Source organism: Strix aluco, chromosome 4, assembly GCF_031877795.1.
Source record: "Strix aluco isolate bStrAlu1 chromosome 4, bStrAlu1.hap1, whole genome shotgun sequence".
NCBI classification, from domain to species: domain Eukaryota; kingdom Metazoa; phylum Chordata; class Aves; order Strigiformes; family Strigidae; genus Strix; species Strix aluco.
The window spans coordinates 89,851,185-89,871,820 of record NC_133934.1 but is presented as its reverse complement, the minus strand read 5'-3'; the positions used below and the strand labels follow the sequence as shown (position 1 = coordinate 89,871,820).

At 45.6% G+C, this 20,636-nt stretch overlaps 1 protein-coding gene across 3 annotated transcripts in view; it reads right to left on the bottom strand.

Moving 5' to 3' along the window:
• The window catches only part of ITPKA (inositol-trisphosphate 3-kinase A), a 46,597-nt gene extending 29,919 nt beyond the window's left edge, over window positions 1-16,678 (bottom strand). For all 3 annotated transcript variants that reach the window (XR_012623251.1, XR_012623250.1, XM_074824150.1), the window contains exon 1: window positions 15,993-16,678. Coding sequence is in view for 1 of the 3 variants with exons in the window: in XM_074824150.1 (XP_074680251.1) it covers window positions 15,993-16,496 (504 nt within the window). In the remaining 2 variants the exon portion in view is untranslated. The remainder of the gene's footprint in view (window positions 1-15,992) is intronic.
• Between the last annotated feature and the right edge of the window lie 3,958 nt (window positions 16,679-20,636).

Here is a 20,636-nt window from a genome sequence, read left to right as displayed (position 1 = left end):
GAGTCATGAGAAACACTTAATGCAATAAGCAGAAACAACACTGCAAGACAGAAGCCTCAGGTTCCTGTGTTTTCTCCTCTGCCATGCCTCACCATGCAGTGAGATGCACACATCATTTGGCTTCGCTACCCTTTAGGATACCTGGTAAGCTTGCTGGATACTCACTGTGTCTGGACTAGAGGAGGAAGCGAAGGAGAGAGAAACGGATGGTCGGTATCAGACTGAATTACGAGGAACACAAAATTTCATGTCCCACTCCACAGCTAGATTCTACTTGTAATTCCAGGAGCAGTTCCTCTTCAAATCAGAGGAAAATTAAGTGTGAAGAAGCGAAAGCATTGCTTGCCTTTCTGCAGACAGCATCAAGAGCCACAGTCTGCTGACTATTCTGCAGGAATCAACATTGGCATTTTGGTTCTCATCATTATCAACTAAAATATCTACAACCTTTATGTCGTTCCCAGGCCAAAAGCCAGAACAGTCAAGGAATTAATTAGATGGCTTTAAAGCTGCACTGTCGCAAAGGTTTCCTTCACTTTTCTCACAGAGATGTTGTAAAAGCCAATACTGTTGACTCAAAGACAGATTTTATTTTAGTAAGAATCAGCATTTTCTGTTTTAAGGGATACTGAAACGTCTACCTTTGATAGCAGGCACTAAACATGCTACCTTCATAGCTTGGGCTCTGCTCTGAAAGACACTGGTTCTCTAATAGGATGGAGCTCTGCCACCTGCCCCTGCTGAACACAGGAAAGCTGAACCACAGAGATTCTGCCCCTACCAGGGTTCTGCCAGAACATCAGTCTTGCTGGAAACCAAAATGTTATTATCCAAGAAGTAAATGGAAAGTTCCTCACTATAGGAAAGTTGACTCACTTTCAGAGCCCAGACATTTGAGATTTATCCAGGCTGTCCATCACCCAGAACAATTTTGTGGTAAATCAAACATCACTTTAGCAGATGGTGTGGCAGAAGGAAAGAAATCTTTCTTAACCTCAAAAACAACTGCAGTTTAAATCTTCAGAAACTTTCTATGCTACAGTTTGGCAATTTGAGAATTCTCTGCCCATCCTCCATTTATCCTCTGCTTGTCATGGGTTACTGATTGACACCACCAGTCATGAGAAAGGGATATCTAGAATGACAACACTCTTTAGATGAAAAAATGAGCCTAACATCCTATTAGGTAGGACACAGAATTACCAGTTCCAAACAGGATGAATATTTGGGAATACTTAAAAACTAAACACATCCACACTTCTCTATACATAGACCAATAAACACGTTCAGCCTGAAATATAAGCACAATTTGTTAAGGCACAAACGTGTCACTTGCGAACTGTGTATGACCTCAAATCAAATGTACTACAACAAGTCCATTTAAATCAGGTGTAGTTTCTGCTTAACATGAAGAGAGACTGTGTTCTGGCAACAAGCCAGGAAAGAACTCCAAGAAGCTAATCTCCCCTGAGTGAACTCCAGGCACTTGGGAAGGAAGCTGAGCATGCGCTTCATCTTATGTGCAAAGGTGGTGCAGCCTGTTACCTAGACACACAGCTCTACCCTGCCTGCCCAGGGCTCGGCTCACCACCAGTTTAACACCCCAGTGATTCAGTGGCCACAGGAGAATCTCCAGTCTGAACAGATAAAGAGAAATGAAGGAAATTTTAATGCTTATCCTTTTTAATAATGCTTATTACACTTCCCCATTTGCCAAAAACCACTACCATCAGGCAGAAATTGCAAAATTGTCTTCTATTAACCAGTCAAACACTCCTCTCTTCCTATCCCTAGCAGCTTGGGTTAGTGAACACATGTTGAAAGCTTACCATGCTTTCGACATATCCTCATGTAAGGGCCCCAGAAGCCATACTCCATATAACTCTGGAATTCTGCCTGAAAGGAATGTCACACTGGAAGATTATTGTGCTATAATTCATTTTTTTCCTGTAGGAAAGGATAGGAAGCACAAGGATAGAGTTAAGGTTGCTGTAAGAACCTACAGGTTATCTGTGATGATTGTGCTCCATTTTGGTCACTATTCCATGAAAGTTTTGACAAACTGGGGGAAAGTTCAGGGACGAATAACAAACATCATATTGCTGAGGCTGAGACAATTGTGTTTGTTTATCCTGAGAGGACCAAGCATGGCAACTGTCTTCTAATTCAAAACAAGTTTTCATAACTATCGGAGCAGTCACTTTTTCTCCACGTCCACTGCAAAGGACAAGAACAAACAGCTTTAATTTGCAACAAAACCAAAACATTCAGGTGAAATATGAGAAAATGGCTTTCTGGGGTATCAGTGAGTTTTCAAACAGGCTTCACAAATGCCTGTAAAATCATGGTCTAGCTTAGTCACAGGGGACAACACCTGCAACCAAGATAGAACCGGGCTGATCCCAGCTTCAATGAGTTGCAACACTTTTAAAGGAGTTCTAGTCACAAGCACCAAGATGGTTCATCATCAGTGGTCTAAAGATAATTCTGTCCTGCAGGACAGTGAAGAGTATTACATGATTTCTTTATGTGCTTTATTTCCACTTCCTAGAAAGTATTAAAACATTCATTAAAAAAAATTAAGTCCCTCAAATGAAGTCTGCAAATCAGGATTTCTGAAGTTATTGTGCGCATGCCTGTACATATGCACATACATATAAAGAGGTTACTGACAGGTTGGGTTTTTTTTTTTTTTAAATGTACTTATATAATTTTTTTCTTTCCTACCATGATAATTCAGCTTCTAACATCCTAAAATATCAGACACTCATTTGCAAAACATCTGAGCAAACTCCACTGCTTCAGTATGGGATCTAGGTCCAGACACATGCCCTTTCTCTGCTCCAGCTCCCACAACTGCAGGCTGCAATAGCTCCACTTCAGAACACTGTTGAACAATTTAAGTAATTAATGCTTGTAAACTAAATTAGAGGCACTCAGATAAGCCATTCAAGTACTCAAATAAGCAGCAATATAGTGTTAAGTGAAAAGGATTATTAGAGTCTAAAAATATGTCATGCAAAAAACAGATCAGACATACACTGGTAACAGTTTGCCATCTGCTCTTCTTATCTATCACAAGACAAAGTGCAGTACTCGGTCTCTCCTCTCCTCCTTTGTCTCCTCCAAACTCACACCTCCATTTTCCTCTAAAGCAGCGTAAGCAGTTACTGCTTCACCTATCACGTACGCACCGTTCAAATCCATCCCACCCTTTGCAATGGAATGTAAGTGTCAACACGCGATAGGCACTGCTATTTATCGGGGTGCGGTATTTACCTAGGGGAAAGCCACATCCTTCAGCAACCACTTTAATAACTCTGAGCGTCAAGGTAGTAACTATGAGATTATTCCAAACCACTGTGTTGAAAGGATTTAAAAAACAAAACAAACAAAAAACACACTCCTATTGGGTTAGCATCAGAACACAACAAGTGAGGCCAGTGTCCCAGACAGGTTGGGAGCCCATAAATGGAATGTGGCAATGATGGAGAAACCCGGAATTAAATGGAAATGGGGACCCTTCACCTTCCCCCATAGGAGTGAGGGGGACTTCTAGATTACACGGTAGTCATTTGGTTTTGGAGCAAATCTAAGATTAGAGAAACTCTTCCTGCCTCAAGACAGCACTAGGAACTATGTAAGGAATCTGGAGAAAAGATGACTTCTCCCTTGAGCAAAACCACAGGATGAAAAGAGAATTTCTGTTAACAGAACAACACAAGAAAGGCGAGTTGAATTCCTCCTCCGTATCAGAAGCAGGTAGTCCCAGCAGACAAGGGATTATTTAAGATTTTAATTTCCATAATGTAGCCTTAAGAGAGAGTCAAATTCAGATCTTACATAAGCAGGAGTGACTCAACGAAAGACTGAAACTGAAACAAGGCATCTGCCTTCCTGAAGAGTTGTGGGTGTTTGAACAATAGTGAATGTGTTGTACAGTGTATGTTTCCTCTGCCCTGAAGGTAAACAAATGTGCTTACAATCAAGATCCTGGAGATCCCACCTTTTTAGAAGCACAAACATCAATTGCCAATTATTAAGACGCAAACCCACCTAAAAATAAAATAAACAGGGTGTAGTTTATACATAGACCATTTATCTACCAAAACTTCCATTTCATAGTAAAAGAGACCAAAAAAACCCATAAAACTTTTAAAGAATTTCATACTGTTGGCTCCTAGCAACAGAACTGGAAGCCACGCTCCCATATCTTGCACAACCACCTACATCAGCCTCCTGAAATACGGAGCAAGCAGCTTCTATGCCAGATTGGACATAGGTAGCAGAACCCAAGAGTGACCAACATCAACACACCAGGGCTCAGCAGACAAAGAAAAGACAAACATTTGAAATGTCATTTGCACACAGGGGAACAAGCCATGCAGTTAAGTTACTTCATAAGCCGAGACTGATTTGCTGCTCCATCTGCTCTTTTTCTTGAAGAATGCAATGTAAAAAGAAAATTGGTGACTTGGCCACATTCATCATGTAGCCATCCCCTGTCCCAGACAGGATTGCTGCCTGTACAATCAGAGGACTGAAAAGGCAGACTGGCATTAAGGCACACAACTATGGCAATGAGAGAGGACGTATTTGTAGAGATAAAGCAGAAAATCCTAATGGATAAAAATGGATGGAAAAATGACCATTAGTTTTCTGTCACTCCAGTTTTAATATTGGAATGGGAAACCATGCTCAGGACATCAGCCAGTCCTGCTGCTGGATGAAGACTTGGAGATTGCTGGCGTAGCAATTAACATGCACAGGGCTATTGTATAGCACAGGACTTCCTCCCTCCCTGGTCTCATTGCTGAAGGCTGTCAGTCAGTCATATATTCTCTTTGGTCTTGCTGTAAACTTTGGGAAGACAAGTCATGAAACTGTTATGAGGGCCTGATTAGTGCCCAGATCCATGCAGATCATTAGGCCAGAAAGAACTCCAGAGATTCGCTTCTTCCTAACATATTTAAAATACAGCTTCATTATTTTTTTCTACTGAATGCCTTTAGTAGCCATGGTGGCATCATGAGCAAGTGACAGGCAAAAGCACTCGGAAGTCAGAAATCTCCACTTTAAAATCCTCTCATAGGATTTTCAACAGAATGGCAGGATCTGTCCTGAAATGAGTACCTCAGGATTCAATTGCTTACTCCTTCTGCGTTAGTATAAAGAAAGCAAAGAAGTTCCTCATCTAAACTCCACAGAACAAGACAATACAAACTGTATCCAATTACCAGCCCAAGATTCTGACACTCAGCATTTTGCACTATGAAAAGTGAAAACTGGAGCGTAGGAAGGTTTCCTAGTTTCTTTGGATTACATTCTCCTCTGAACAAAGCTGACCCTTTGTGGAACCGGCGCCGCTGTTTCTGCAGAACGTGCATGGGTGGGAACGGCTGAGGAGGGAGCCCACAGCAAGCAGAGCTTATCATGATTAGAACATTCAGGTCAAGTGCACTTAGCCAAAAACCCACTCAAACCCCGCAAAAGATAACAAACAGCCAATCTGCACGCACGAACACTGTTCACAGATTTTTATCCTTTCTATCACTGCATCACATAAGCATACAGCAATGGAGAAAAACACAGAGGCCACCTTTTAAGACTTGCTCTGCCTCTGCCTCTTACAGAAGATCAGGGTCTCAAAACCCAGATTTCCTGTACATCCACTGAAGCACCAATGCACAAGAAGCCCTTCTCTTTCTGGGTGTCTCATTCTGCTGAGAATTGCTCTGAGTTACTCACCTTAAAGAAGGACAAATAATGTTTGCTTCAGGCTGAACAATTCTGACAAAACTTCAGTTGTTTCCAAGTCTAAAAAAAGATACATATTGATCCCATTACCAAATTTCTGATGACTCCTCTGAAAAGCTTTTTAACCTTGAATTGTGAGGAAGGAGCCTGATATTTGACAGACCACAGGAAGAACAGAAGCCAACCTGAACAAATCTGGCAAATTACAAGAACCTCGAGTTCATTTGCAGTAGACACTCATTAGTCTTTAGAAGTTACCTTCTGTGGAGATTGCTGGGCACAGCACACACAAGGGACTGCTGGAGCTCAGCCGTGAAGGGGATGTTCAGCCGTCCCACTCTTCAGACACAGGAGGCAAGCTTGGGGAGGCTCAGCTGTGCACCTCGCTTTGCCCAATACAAGTGGGCCCTCTCTCACTGGGCCCGAGAGCCTGTCTGGGTACAGCGTGGCCACGTGGAATGGATCAGCCTGCCCTGGCTCCCGCTGCGACACGCGCTTGGGAAGGAAAGGGAAGGGAAGGGAAGATGAAACACCCTTGTCACGGGTGCCTTCCACTACTGAAACCTAGTCAGATGCTCTGAAATCACCACCTCTGCTGAAAATCTCCCCTGAGCTGTGGCAGAGGCAGTGGTCTTCTCTTGTGCTTTCACATGACCAGTCTTACGGGCAGACACGTTACAACAGGAAGCTGCGTGATTCTAATGCAGGCTAGTCAAGAGCAAAACGTTGGAGACTAGGGAGGTAAGAGGGCTGTGATAGGTACAGAATACACACAGGCAAACAGGAGGGGCATAAATGGGATGGGTCAGGAATGTCACTGGAAATGCGAGGGGAAAGACTAGACAGAAGATCAGAACTTAATGGGTAAGCAGACTATCGCTTTAAAAAACAAGGAAAATAAATTCTCAGCAAAAACACATCAGGAGAACATGAGACAACTGTAGTAAGAAATCGTCATTTAGTCAGGCATTGAAAATATATGAAATAAGAGAACTAAAGTGACTTCAGTGTGTGTATATTAATATTCTACAGTCTTTAATTACAAGCAGACATAGTACTTGATGCACAGAATGCACGACTCCAAACTAATAAACATCTGTTTCATATTTCTGATCAACTCAAAGGACAAGTTACAGTTCCATAGTGACGGATGCCATGTATTGCAGGACCTCTGTTTCTTCATAGACAGGTATGCAGCAAATCAGGCAGGTCACAGGAAGAGAAAGACTGACTTGCCGATTTAACACTGCTGAATGCCGATATGGAGAACTGCTCGTCTTTCACAGCGTCCCTGGGAGAGACTACGCAAGTTCATTATACAGACTTTCACCATGGCCACTAATTGTATTTTTCTCATTCTCCTGTTGACTGACTTGAGCGGATGGGTCTTACTGGCAGAAATGCTGAATATTTGTACCTGCAGCCGAAGTTAATAGGAGCTGTTCTACAACACTGCTCTACAGTATTGTATACCCCTAGGTATTAGGAAAAGCAAAAATTGACACCTCAGGTCAGGCTTTCAAAATTAGTGGGTACTTTTCATATTAACCTATATCTCCTTCAGTATTTTCCCTATAAGAGATAAATAAAACAGTTTGCATAACAGAGGTTGTGAAAACAAATTCATTAAAATTTGGAAAGCACTCTACTACTGCAGTGATGGCTGTCTTAAGACTTCCACACTACTCCATAACTATGTTTACAGCAGATTTCCAGTAAGTGAAGTAAAAACAGTAAAGTCAATGAGGACAGAATAAAAAAAAGGCTGCTTTTTATAGAGTAAGGAATTGTTTGTTTACACTGAATGAATAGGAACTACAATATGTTATTATATAATTAAAGACTATATCATAAGCTCTGCAGAAAAGGGTAAGCATTGCCATAAAGAGGATAACTTAGTTTGTACCGAAAACTTCAATTCTGAAAATTTAACTTTTTGAGTACTCTGTTTTGCATTTGAGATGTTATTAGAGTTCCAATGCAAGCTTAATTCTGCATCTGAACAGGTTCTAGTAGCGGAAGCGTTTCACCCTCCCTTCCCTTCCCAAGCAGAGGGAGACAGGGCGGGCTGATCCGTTCCACGTGCCAGCGCTGTACCCTGACAGGCTCTCGGGCCCAGTGAGAGAGGGCCCTCTTGTATCGGGCAAAGCGAGGTGCACAGCTGAGCCTCCCCAAGCTTGCCTCCTGTGTCTGAAGAGTGGGATGGCTGAACATCCCCTTCACGGCTGAGCTCCAGCAGTCCCTGGGTGCACTACATACAGACTTCAATGAGCACCAGCACCTCAAAGGTGAGAGGTAGAATCCTACATTTGATTCAGCACTCCACCACAGGAAGCAAAGCAAGTAGAGCACAGAAATGACATGCTGTCCACGGTGAACATTGCTGAGAAGAACCACTGCAGTGTTCTCAACTATAGGGAGCTGCTTGAGAAAAGCTAAGGCACAAAGAAAGCTGTGTTCTCTGTAGCAGCTCAGAGCAGTGAAGGCAGCTATAGCTAAGACTGGATCATTTTATGTCAGGATGTGGCAGAGACCAGCGGACAGAAGCAGTTACACTGACAATGAACGATGATTTCCTACCATCACTAGAGAACAAAGGCATTCTCTTTCTGTGCAGTGTTCAGTGTAATTTACCAAGAGATCTTCCTTATCTTCCCTTATCACATGGAAGTTGTATGAAGACTACAGCAATTTGCACTCTCCTCTGATACGTCACAAGTGACCTGTGCCATTAGCACTAGCTCTCTTACCCACACAGTTCCGCGACATCCCAGTTTCCTGTTAAACAGGTAATCATTTGGTGGACTGATGAATCATTCACATTTCAGTGCCAATTACATCCAGACAATAACGTGTATCTATACCTCTGCTTTATCACCTGTAACCACACCTCTGTTATTAACGTGGCTCAAGTATGGATGAGGTCAGAAGGCTGATGAAGAACTGCAAGTGTGAATCTGAGTAAAATAAAGGTGGTATCGGTGGGCTGGGGTAAACAGTTCAAAGAGCTTGCATTCACTGCACCACCTGACTTGGATATTTCAGCCTGTAGATAAGGAGTGTTCCTGGATTCTGGGTCACTGCCAAGCTCCCACAAAGCAGCGTCTGTGTCATGCTTGCTATAGTCACCAACTGGCTTGGAGATTCTGTCCTGAGCTCTAAATCTGGATCATGCCAGGTCTATGATATTGCTTCAAATGAGCTGCCAACTGGTCTTTGGCTAACTTCTTCCCAAGCTTGCCAAGGAATAGAGGGTTTGGGAACAGGCAACAATAGCCAGGCCTGATGGGTTCAGGGTAGGTTTCTTTAGCATCAGTCTCACACTTCCATGTTTTGGAATGTCAAGGAAAATTTCATCCTTTGTGGGAAGCTCAGCATTTCTTGATATAAAAACCCACCCAAATGCTGCTAGCTATGCATTATCGCAGAAAGCATTCTCCGTTACTGACAGGAATGGATCGGTTGAGGACTGGTAACAATATACCGGTGTGTTTTCTAGTGTGGCACTGGATGAACAGGTAGCTCTCCCTCTTCCCTACGGTTTTGCTCAGAATGAGATGATTCAGACTAACACCTGCTTTTTTTTTTTTCCCCCCTATGACATTTTTCCCCAGGTATGCTATGCTATGGACAGACAACACTATCTTGCCCAAGTGGGGAGCTTTTTAGAGAAAGCTCTGATGGTAGAGAAGGTTGATAAGAGCATTTAAAAATGCAATCTAAACCTACGCTATGCAAGATCCAAATTAACATGGACTGACAAGCCAATTCTTTCTGCCTCAGCCCCCTTTCTCTGCAAAAACTACACTGACAGAGAAGGTAGAAGAGAGACAGACAGTGAGTCGACCAGCACTGTACAGTAAGACAAGATCCCTTTTTCCTTCCAAGATGTGCAAGAATAACATTACCTCTTCTGCCATCACATTTTATAGATAATCACCACAAAACACAGTATGATGATCTTTAGTTCTTCTCTCAGTCACTGCTAAGCAAAACAGCTATCTACTGCATAAATAAAATGTGCATTCTCAGCTTCCAGAAATATTAGCTTTATTAAATTGCATCATATTGTGATCATTTAATCAAACTGATTCACTTTAACACATTCCATTGATAATAAACCTTAGATGTGAGTTAGGAGATTATTCGTCTATGTTAACTACTACTCATACAATTAAAAAAAATGTTCACCCTCATCAAACCAGTCTAATGGGGCAAGAGTGTCAAAATCCAAAAATATACAGACATGCAAAGTTTCCAAACTATTGCTCCAGCCACTACCCTTATTCCTTTTGAGACTGGCATGAGTTTTCACAAATAAATCTTCAACTCTGCTGAGTTGATGGTAGCTTGAGAAAAATCTGCTTAGGTATGCCTTCTTTAAATATGAATGCATCACCCGATGATAAGTCACTGTTACCTTCTTTCCAGATGTAGTAAGAACTATAAGGAGGTTTGAACCATAGAAGTGCACATATAGTGAAACTTCTATAACATACCTAATCCAACAGGTCCATAAGAAAAATACATAGAGCTCTTTTCACTTTTAAACTGTACACCAAAGCAACAACATATCCTTTAATGTATGAAAAGTGAAAACTATCAGAGGGAAGTTGATTCATGAGAATAATCTTGTAACCTTTAAGTCACCAGTTCAGATATACTGAGGATCAGAAGCTCTTAACTGATAAGACATTTAATTACCTCTCTCTCAACTGATTTGGTAAGAGCTAACTCATTTCCTACTAGACAAGAACCCACATTACTAATAAACAGTCACCACTAGAACTGATACTGCTGATGTTTCAATATACTCCACCACTTGTGTGTACAGTGGAGAAGAAACCATCCTCAAACTGAGAGAAGGCTCTGAATTCAGACTTTTGGCCCAATAACTGCGACATGGGAGTGTGGAACATACTCTACTGCTGCTCACCTAATATTTGTTCAGTATACAATAGAAAGATTTCAGTATACAGGCTTATTATAAATCAGCATTTTTTAGAACCTTGAAATGCATTCAAATAAAAATAGCTGTTCCATGAGCAGTAAACTAATGAAGCCTGGTTTCTACTTGACTGGTATCTACTGTCCTGGACCCTTATCAGGGTACCTACAGCTTGTCACTGTCCTCTATAAGCTTGTGCCAAAAAAACTTCCAAACCCTGCCACATTTCCACATCCCCCCCACAATTTCCTCACCCTCCTCCCCTGTCCCTCAACTAGTGCCTTCCACATTCCCTAACCTCACCAGCCCACAGCACTGTATGCTCCCTCCCATACTTTCTCCTTGTTCCCCTCAGGACAAGAGACACTACCTGCTGCGGCTGGCTCAAGCACGTAAGCACGGACCGACTAGCCAGTACGCACATGCCAATTTGCTAGTTAGCAAGCAAAACAGAAGACAACTGTTCAACTCCTCTTGCACCTTCTCCCCCAGAGAAGAAAAGGTATGCGCTTATTTTGGTTTCCTCTCTGATCTCTGTGGAACTTTAAAGAGCTCTTGAAGAAACTTTGAGATGTCTATGGCACTGCCAAATTTGGCTGAAATCTACTAAAGTTGTTAAAATGGAATTGATAGAGTGATTACACAAGCTTTCTTTCCTTTGGAAAGTAGGCTAAAAACCCATTAACAGTCTTACTTATGTCATCCCTTCATTCCCATTCTTCATTTAAAAATAACAATTCTATTCTACTGCATTAGCTTATGTAACCCACCCCTGAGCCAAAGTAGTTGAAACTTTCGGTCTGCATCTATTAAATGTGCATGCCTCTCTATGTGTTTGTCCATTTTAAGGTGCTCGATATTATGAAAAATAATGGCGAGAAGATCAGTGAAACCAAATAAGCCTCACTAACGACTATCCCCCAAAGTTGCTGAACTGGTATCGTTGCAAGCAAGCACTGAACTGCTTTTTCTCTAGCAAGCTGTCAGCTGTTCTCATGGTTACAGATCTAGGAATTTGGAATGACGGGTCACAGTTATGAGAACGAGTAGATTTATTTGGCATGTTTCTACCTAGTAAATAACATTCTCCTATGAAGAGGACAAGAGGCTGCTGTACATTGTCACGGTGTTTATTCTCTGTGAAAACCACTTTTTAAAGTCTCTGTCCCAACAAAGAAGGTGCTAACCAGACTTAGGTATTTCTTAAAATTGCTCACTCACAGAATGAAGACAAAAATATATAACTCTTGCACTCTCTCCATTACTATAAATGGACCACTGGTGCTTTCACTGCAAGATTCAACTGTGTATATACACTTCCCAGATGGCGTGAAGCAAGGGTAGAAAAGCACGCTTCCCATTTAAATGCAAGGGAAGGAAGGAATGTTAACTGTTGTCATAGCGTAAAAATCTATTCTGTCAATTGGCTATTTAAAAAATAACCAGTAACTTTTGATTAAGTTAACTGTCAAGATTTGTGAAGCTCCAGCTATGGTGTTATGCAAATTACATTAGCACAGCTATGCACAATTGATTTTCACAGAACCACAAGTTCAGCTAACGGGACAGCAGCAGAAGAGGCTTCTCTCACACTTCCAACTCTTCACTGCTGGAGGGGTCTTCCTCCAGGAAAGCCAGGGCAGTCCAGTTTCCAAAGCCTCTGTTAATTACTGCAAAATGAGATGCGGAACTTGTGCCGAGGAACTGGAACATCACCCACAGAGCTTCTCCAAAAGGTGGGCCTGCCTAGATACGAACAGCATTTCGATCCTGCTGAGCCAGGCTGGAACTGTACTGTAATCGTCAGTCGTCGGGCCCAAGGTGAACACCCTTGGGTTGAGGTTCCCCCAACAGGGGCCCTGACACTCCAGGGACATGCCCACATACTGAGCTCAGTAAGAAACAAAAATTTAACGTTGTCATGATGTGTCAGTTCATCCAACCCAGAATGCTCTGTGAAACGCTTAACTGAATCATTCATCCTCTCGGAGAGCTCTCTGTTTGCCTAGTGAGCTGCCAAGGAGAACCATCCTCCAAGGGGCACAGTCGGGGACAGTGCTCCCAGACTTACCATCCCAGGGTTTAAGGACTGATAATGCCAGGGCGGCAAGCCCTGTACTCAGAGGAAGGGCTCCAGAGTTTCCTCTCTCTCACGTGGGCCTGCACAAGGTAGCTTGAGAGCCCACAATATTTCAAAGATCCAACTGGGTCTTGATTTCCAGGTCAACAGTCGAGAGGCCTCCAGCCAAGAGGCCTGGGAGGGCCTTCTTCAGCTTCGGTCTCAAGCTCCTGGGTCTGCAGATGGAAGCCTTGAAGCCCTGATAACAGGAACATTATCAGAACTTCTGCTCCCGCAGTTGAAGACCTGGCCAAGTTTCCAAGGTCCCTGCTAAGCACTGGGGAGTCTGGTAGGCTTGACGGTCCAGCAGTCCTCTGAGCACTGGTGTGAGCTTAGTCATAAGGTGTCAGGCTCCAAATTAATTTCTAATATTTCCAAAGAAAACTCTAAGGAAATTCCAATACAAGGGAAACTTTAAAATGTCACCATTTCCCATGAATTAGGTAACAGCAAGTTTGGCTGACCTCTGATTCCAGTTTCCTTCAGAAAAACCTCTATCCTTTGTGTCCCACCCTGAGAACAAGCCTTCATCTATTAAAATATATACACCAAAACCAAGAAATATGAACAAAATGTGCCAATTTGCCTCTAAACAGAATCTTCAAAATATAAAACCACTCCTTGGGTTATCCTAAAATTTCTAGTTATTTTCACATGTGCCTGCCTTGAACCCAGAGCCTTCCGTTCTAAAACATACTTACTCGTTCTGCCTCAAGATTAATTAGTAGAAGGACACATCCTGTAAAGTTGAACCCACGGAGGTTCGAAGCACAGACTCCTACTTCGGCAGGCTATGAGCTCACTGCTTCACTAAAGAAACAGCATCTGTAAAGACTGGACAGCTGAGCACAGGGATTGCTAGTACCACAGCCCTGTCCAGTACGAAAAGACATCAAACACGAGAACGAGCCTGTCCCGGTCACCTCCAGGTATCAGCAAGCACCTGAGATGAAGGGCAGTGTGCCTGACCACAGGGAGAACAACAGATTCCCGGGATTCAAGCTCATGGTGGGTAGTGCAGCAAGGAAGGGAGGGATAACTACATGAGCAGGCATTACGCAGATGAAAGATTTGGCCCATTTAATTTATTAGGCAGAGTCATGAAGTTGTGACACTTAGTTCTGCTGGTTTAGAATCCTAGGTACCAGCCCCAGCTCTGGTTTGCCAACTTGCCACAGAAGTGATAATGAGATAAGGAGTATCAGTCAGAACGCAGGCTCCTGGTGGGCAGTTTGCCCCATCTTCCCCTGCGCTGCAGGTATGCAAAAATAACTCAGTCTTTAAAACCGTGAAGTATTTTACCAGTTGAGTGAATACTTACTTTACCAATGAGACATTAAAAAATCCTGCAGCTGCACTAAACTTGGGAAACGTGCAAAAACTTTTCAAAAATTGAATTCTCATACTACTATTAAAGTTCTCAACTTCCCACGCACCTAATGAACAGGACATTCTCTTGGAGTTTAAACCATTTATAATACAGCTATTTTTAGTTGGTCTATAAATCATTGTTAATGGCAACCTTCTTTACTTTCAAAATTTTTTCCTGTAATTAAAAGGTGACTGAAGCCTTTCCCAATTCTGCAGTGCCTAGAAACTTCATATAATTTAAAAGAAAGGAATACCAGCCACATCCACTTATGCTGTATGTTTTTGATACACATGTGGCAGGCTACGGGGAAGGATACAGTTCTAAGGAATGATTTAGGACTCAATATTGTATAAAATACCAGTGATTTCAGAGATGCAGAAGCAAAACCTTAGAGGTAGCAAGGCTTCTTGCCTGAAGAATCGGGTTTGTTTCAGTCTATATTCACAGACAAGTTAACCAGACGCCACCATGACATCTCAGAGTTCTCCTCCGTGTTGCTAAAGTGTTACTGCTAAATCCTTGTTCCCTATTAACCACGCATACAGCCCACTGCAAACTGCAATAGCAGGGATATTGAGTCAAATGATCCTGCACTCCTTTTCCCTCTTTCATTTCTATTATTCTGCTACTTTCACAAAATCCCCACTAGCATAGCATGTATTTGAGAAAAGAAAGCAAAACAGTAGAATCTGGTGTGCAGGGGAAACAACTACTATCTCAGGATGAAAAATACAAATTAAGTAGTATTATTATCGGCTTCTTGACATGCAATATGACAAAGTACAAAACGTTCTGTTTTTTTTTTTCTCTTCCAAAACCAGGCCACAAGTTGATGCAAACAAAACCAGTATTGCACACAGCATTTTAGCTCCTGTACTATGTGTCCTCTAAAGTAGTAAACCCACAATTACCATGAGAAAAGTCCAGCTGGAGGTATCCCCTACAAGTTGCATTACTTCTTGCTTATACATTTTTCAAAACATATGTTCTGCTTGAAAACAATTCAGTGCCAACGAGCTGGCAGTAGAACAATTTAAGTTGCGGTCTCAATAAAGGTAGGAGGGGGAATTTGCTAAAGCAACGTATTTCAGTTACAAAACCCCAAGAAGCATACTATAAGGAGTCAGGCAAATAGATATTAAAGATCATGACAAAGCAACTAACTACATGCCTTTAAAAGTGAACTTCATGGATGAAAGCTGCCAAATTACAGAGGGGATTTACTGAGAAGAATGTGTTGCTGCCAGAACGGACAAAAGCACGCATTCTACCCATTCCAAGCTCCTCCCCATCTCCTGTCATGCTCACAGCAAGGAGCAGCTCAAAAATTGACAACCACAGACTCCAGGATTGAAAGAGACAAAAATTACCTGCTGGTAAATGCCTGGAAAAATTTTATTTTGAAGATCTGATAAAGGAGACTAGGGAAAAAAGAAACAAAACAAAAACCAACGCACTTATGATCCAAATACGTCCCCCCCTATTCTTGGGACATCAAGCACAGTTTCACAGTAGAAAGGAAACAGCGCACACCTGGCCGGGCTTTAGAAGAGCCCAACGTGCAGCGGCAGCGTTTTTCACACAGGCGCAGCAACCTGTGTCCCGTCGCACTGCTGCCGGCCCCGAGGCGGGACTTTCCCGGAGTTTTCGCGGAGTCGGGTCACGGCAACCTCACTCCAAACGGGAGCGCCTGGGGACCCCGGAGGGCAGCCGGCAGGCCCGCCCGCCCGGGCAGAGCGGAGTGTCCCAGCTCCCCCCCCGCCCCGCCGCCGCCGCCGCGCCGCGTTCCCCTCTACCTGGTTGGTGTCCTCGCCGTGCTCTAGGTGCACGATGCCCTGGCTCCTGCCCTCCGTGTCGCTCAGCACGTCGTCCTCCGAGTCCTCCAGGAGGGACGAGGAGCCGGTGGAGGAGAGCGAGGAGGTGGAGAGCCTGCGGGACTGCAGGTGCAGCGAGCTGTCCGTCCTCAGCCAGCCGCCCTCCGGGTGCGGCGACCGCGCCTGGGGGCTGCCCTGCGCCTCCTCGCCCTCCTCGGCGGTGACGGTGAGCCGGGGGATGACGGGCGGTAGCACCCCGTTGGGGGGCCGGCAGCCCCTCTTCGCCGGGTCGGGCAGCTGCCGGGCGGCGGCGGCGGCCACGGCGGCGCAGCGAGCCTCGAAGAGGGAGCGGAGCTCCCCCACGCTCAGCCGCTTGGCCCGGCTGAGGTCGGGGCTGTTGTGCAGCCCCGCGCGGGGCTCCATGGCGCGGTCGGCGCCGGGCGGCTGCCGGGCAGCGCCCCAGGGCCGGCGGCCGGGGGCGTGCATGGCCGGGGGGGAGCGCCGCGCCGCCGCCGCCGGGGAAACTTCTTTGTGGCTCAGCCTCCGGCCGCTGCTCGGAGCCCGGCGGCGCGGCTCATGTCCAGCCCGCCCTCCCTGGGCAGCTCTGACTCACCCACGGCGACAGCCGGCGGCGGCTACCGTGCCCGCTGACCCGGCGCCACGGCCATGGGGGCGCGCTGAGCCCGCCCGCCCGCTCGCCGCCACCGCCCCGCCCCGGCGCTGAGGGGAGGAGCGAGCCGAGCCGAGCCCCGCCGCGCCGCGCCGCGCCGCGGGGAGCCCCTGCCCACCCCTCTCCCCGGTGCCGCCCTTTTGGTTTCGCTTTCCCTGAGGTGGCCCCCGGGGAGCGGCCTCAGGGTGTCCCGGCGGGGCGGGGCGGGGCGGGGCGGGGCGGCTCCGCCACCCCCACACACACACACCCCACCACCCCCCTCAACCCGCCGCCTCCCGCCTTTACCTCTGCGCGCGCCGCCGCCCGCTCCAACGGCCGCCGCCTCACGCCGGGTAACGGCTCCCCGGGCACGGCGGCTGCGCAGCGCGGGATCCCCCGGCCGCCGGCGCGGCCCAACCCCGCTGGGGGCAGGGGGGGAGCCCTCGCGGGGCTCCGGCCCCCTCAGGGCTCCCCGTGGCGCTCTGGGGTTTGTGTGTGACTTCCCCCCCCCCCCCCCCCGCGGTGGTCGCTGCCCGGCCCCGGTGGCCGCGCTGCCATGGCGGCACCTCGGCACCCCCGGGGCTGGCTCAGCGCTCCCCGCGGCGGGCGGGGGGGCACGGAGCTGCCGCCAACCCGCGGGGACCGGGTGGTTGTGCGTGAGGGACCCGTGCAGGGCGTCCGCCTCGCCCCGCCGCGCTGCCTGGGCCGCGCTCGGTGCCTCCGGCGGTTCCCGCCGCCGGCCGGGCCGGGTTTGGCGCCTGGCGGGGAGCGTCCAGCGGAGGTTTGCGGCCGGGCTGGGCCGACCGGGACAGCGGCTGCGGGGCAGAGCCGGCCGCCTGCGAAGCCCGGATTTTCCCTCAGTCAGCACTTTGCCTGCTGAGCTGTGCTTAATCAGGCGGCCTTAAGCCCCAGGTTGCTGAGATACCCCAGCCCCCTCCACGGAACGAATTTCAGCAAGTAACCCCCCCGCCTCGGTACTTCTTGCCTGCTTCACTCCCCCTCTTCCCCTAAACCGTAACCCAGGGCTGCGGCGGGTGCTGCAACGGCAGCTACTAAGACCTTTGGAACAGGAAAGGCGTCCTACCGTAGGGTTACATCAGCTGAGATGATTAGTAAAATTAATCATTTTAGAACCAAATGCTAAAGTCTTCAACTTCGTTTTTGCTCATTTATCTCATTGTTTCCTTGTACTCTCCCATCTGTCTCCTGCCATCTGTTGTCTCTTGCCTGGGACTTGGGCTGCGAGCTCCTTGCAACAGAGGCTGCGCTCACCCAACACCTAACGCAGCGCAGCCCAGGCCATGGCCCTGACTCCGTGGCCCTCTGATACTACCGATAATTTGTGAACCCATCTTGATTCGTTCAGATTATTCGGTTGTGGTTGACTTATTTTACAGCCCGATCTTGCAGATAGTCGTTGAAAAAGTCTGTTTGAACAGGCACCACACGACATGCCTTCTGAGGCAACGGCCATGCCCACAGCTTGCAAATGCCCGGGAGCAGACAGGAAGGCAGCCGGGGAACTTCATAAATAAAAATTCAGGCGTTTTCAGATGTTATTCTAGAATTAGGTGGTGCCTAGCTAGGAATTTGGGCAGTCTGAATTTCCAGCTTAAACGGCCAAGTCTTGTGGTGGATTCAGTTCTTTGTGTAGAAGGAGTGTGGTGGATTTAGTTTTGTGTAGAAGGAGTGTGGTGGATTTAGTTCTTTGTGTAGAAGGAGCCGTGGGAGTTCTCCCAGTCTGCTGCCAAGGTGTATGTGGCGGGTGAGGCAAGGGTGACAGCTACCTGTAAAAGTAAAGGCACTGGCAGTAAAGTGCAGAAGAAAATGGTTGGCAGTGCAGCTTTCCACCAACAGAGAGAGAGAAAACCAAAGGAGGGTATTCCTCCATGGCAGACCTTAACAGGTTTAAATTCTCTCTGAAAGAAGATACAGTCATCACTTTTGTTATTAACTTTGTAATTAGTTTCAAATTTTATAGTGCAGAAAGGCAGTGTCAAAACATGAAGACTGATTAGGCCTAATACATACCTAAAGTCAAAACAGTTTCATCAAAAGCATGATTTTATAACTGATGGTTTTATAAGAAGACTCCCAGTGGTAAATTTATAGAAAGAGCAGAAAATGCAGAGGCCAGTTTTAAACGGTTATCCAAGATTACACACACACGGGTTGGACCCATTTAGCTAATCTATATAGCTGTGGCAGCTCCCATCTGTGGACAAGCAAGATAGCAAAAGAGTTTATTCGGAGGAAAGAGGTTAAGTGCGAGCTTTGACAGGCCAAACAGGAACCCTTTGGGGAGCCCTGCTGTACGTGGAAGGACAGTTCGGTTTCCAGCCTCTTTCAGCCGTTGCTCTGTCTGCTGATTCTGCAATTACAGGATTATGTGTGGTCTGTGATTAGGAAACCTTGTTTAAAAGGTTTCCTTATTTAGGAAACAACCTTAGCAACGGTTCTGAGACCACCAATTCACTCTACATAGGGCTAAGATTAGTTAATAGTTCAGTTATAAAATATAATTTTAAAGGATTTAATTTCAACTAATGAGGATAGAAACAAAATATATGCAATACATTTAATTTTAATAAATGAGTACATGTATAAAAATAGGAAAATGTCATTTTAATAATATCAGTTAGTAGTGATTGGTTGGATAAGATTAGATAGGTTTAGCTCACTGCTTTTATAGCATATCAGCTTTAGAGAGCTACTGATCTGTGACGTTTGTGTAAGATTTAACTCGAAGTCTTTCAACACTACCAGGAGAATAAAGAGATTCTTCAGTCAGTTGGGTATCACCACTTTAACTTGTAAGTGTACAACTGTTTTAACAAAAGGAGCGGTGCTCATGTCCTGGCAAAGTGGTAATGACTTGTACTTTCCACTTGTGAAATCCTGCATTCCTGACAGCAAAGGGCTGTCAGCATCCATTATTGACGCTTGGCAAGAGCTGGATATGATAAGATACAGATCTGTGTGTCCCTGTTTTCCAGATGGGTAAACTGATGTACAGACACTACATGAGTGAGTTGACTACAGGCATATAGTGAGTCAGGGGCAGAAACGGGTGCTTCAGGTTTGCTCTCTGCTACTGTAACCACCAGATCATGTTCCCACCTCCAGGGGTAGAGAGTTTTGTTTATCACAGTCATTCTGATTCATATCAGTGTTGCTTCTCACTGCGGGGTTTCACATTTCACACACTCCTGCTACAAAAAGAACTTTCTGCCTGTATTTATATTGGCAAAAAAACCCCGACTATTTCATTCCCATGAAATCCCTTTCTAAACATTGTTATCACTAGCATATCGCTTATTTTTACTTCCTCTCAGTTTGCATTCCCAAGGGGTGTCTAAGCCTTGGCAATACAAAGGCAAAGAAGATGCTATGGACACTTCTAACAAATGTGAAGGATTTCACATAAACAACAGTTTAAATGCGATCTAGAGGAGAGCCCTGGGTTTAACTTGGCCTGCTTAGTATGTACAAAATACTTCATTGCCCACATGAGACTTCTCAGAGGGCTTAGAGCATGACAGCTGAGAAACACCATGTCCTTCAGTTCCAAACTGAGCACAACCTAAGACCTGAAAAGTAACTCAAGAGTTGCGATTTGCCTGTCTCTCTTGGATGCAACTGATAGAAGGAAGATAATAAGTAGCTATAATATCTCTTTCAGGATGTAAATGGGGGGGAGAAAAGAGGTGGGTACGTTTTCATCTAGGAAGGCCCTTTTTCAGAACTTGAAGAAAGGTACATGAGCCTGAAAGCTGGTCGGGCCTGAGGGAAGATCCCACCTCGCCACAGGCCTGTCATGACTGAGGCTAAGGTTCCCCCCGGTGGCTGAAATAAAGATCCCAGCTCCGCCTGGAAAGTAAAAAAGACAAGCGAGGGATGGGCTGACTTCCCGGCAGGAGCAACTCTGCGGAAAGATGACTCTTCTCCGCCCAGAGAAGGTGGGAGCTGAGCAGGCT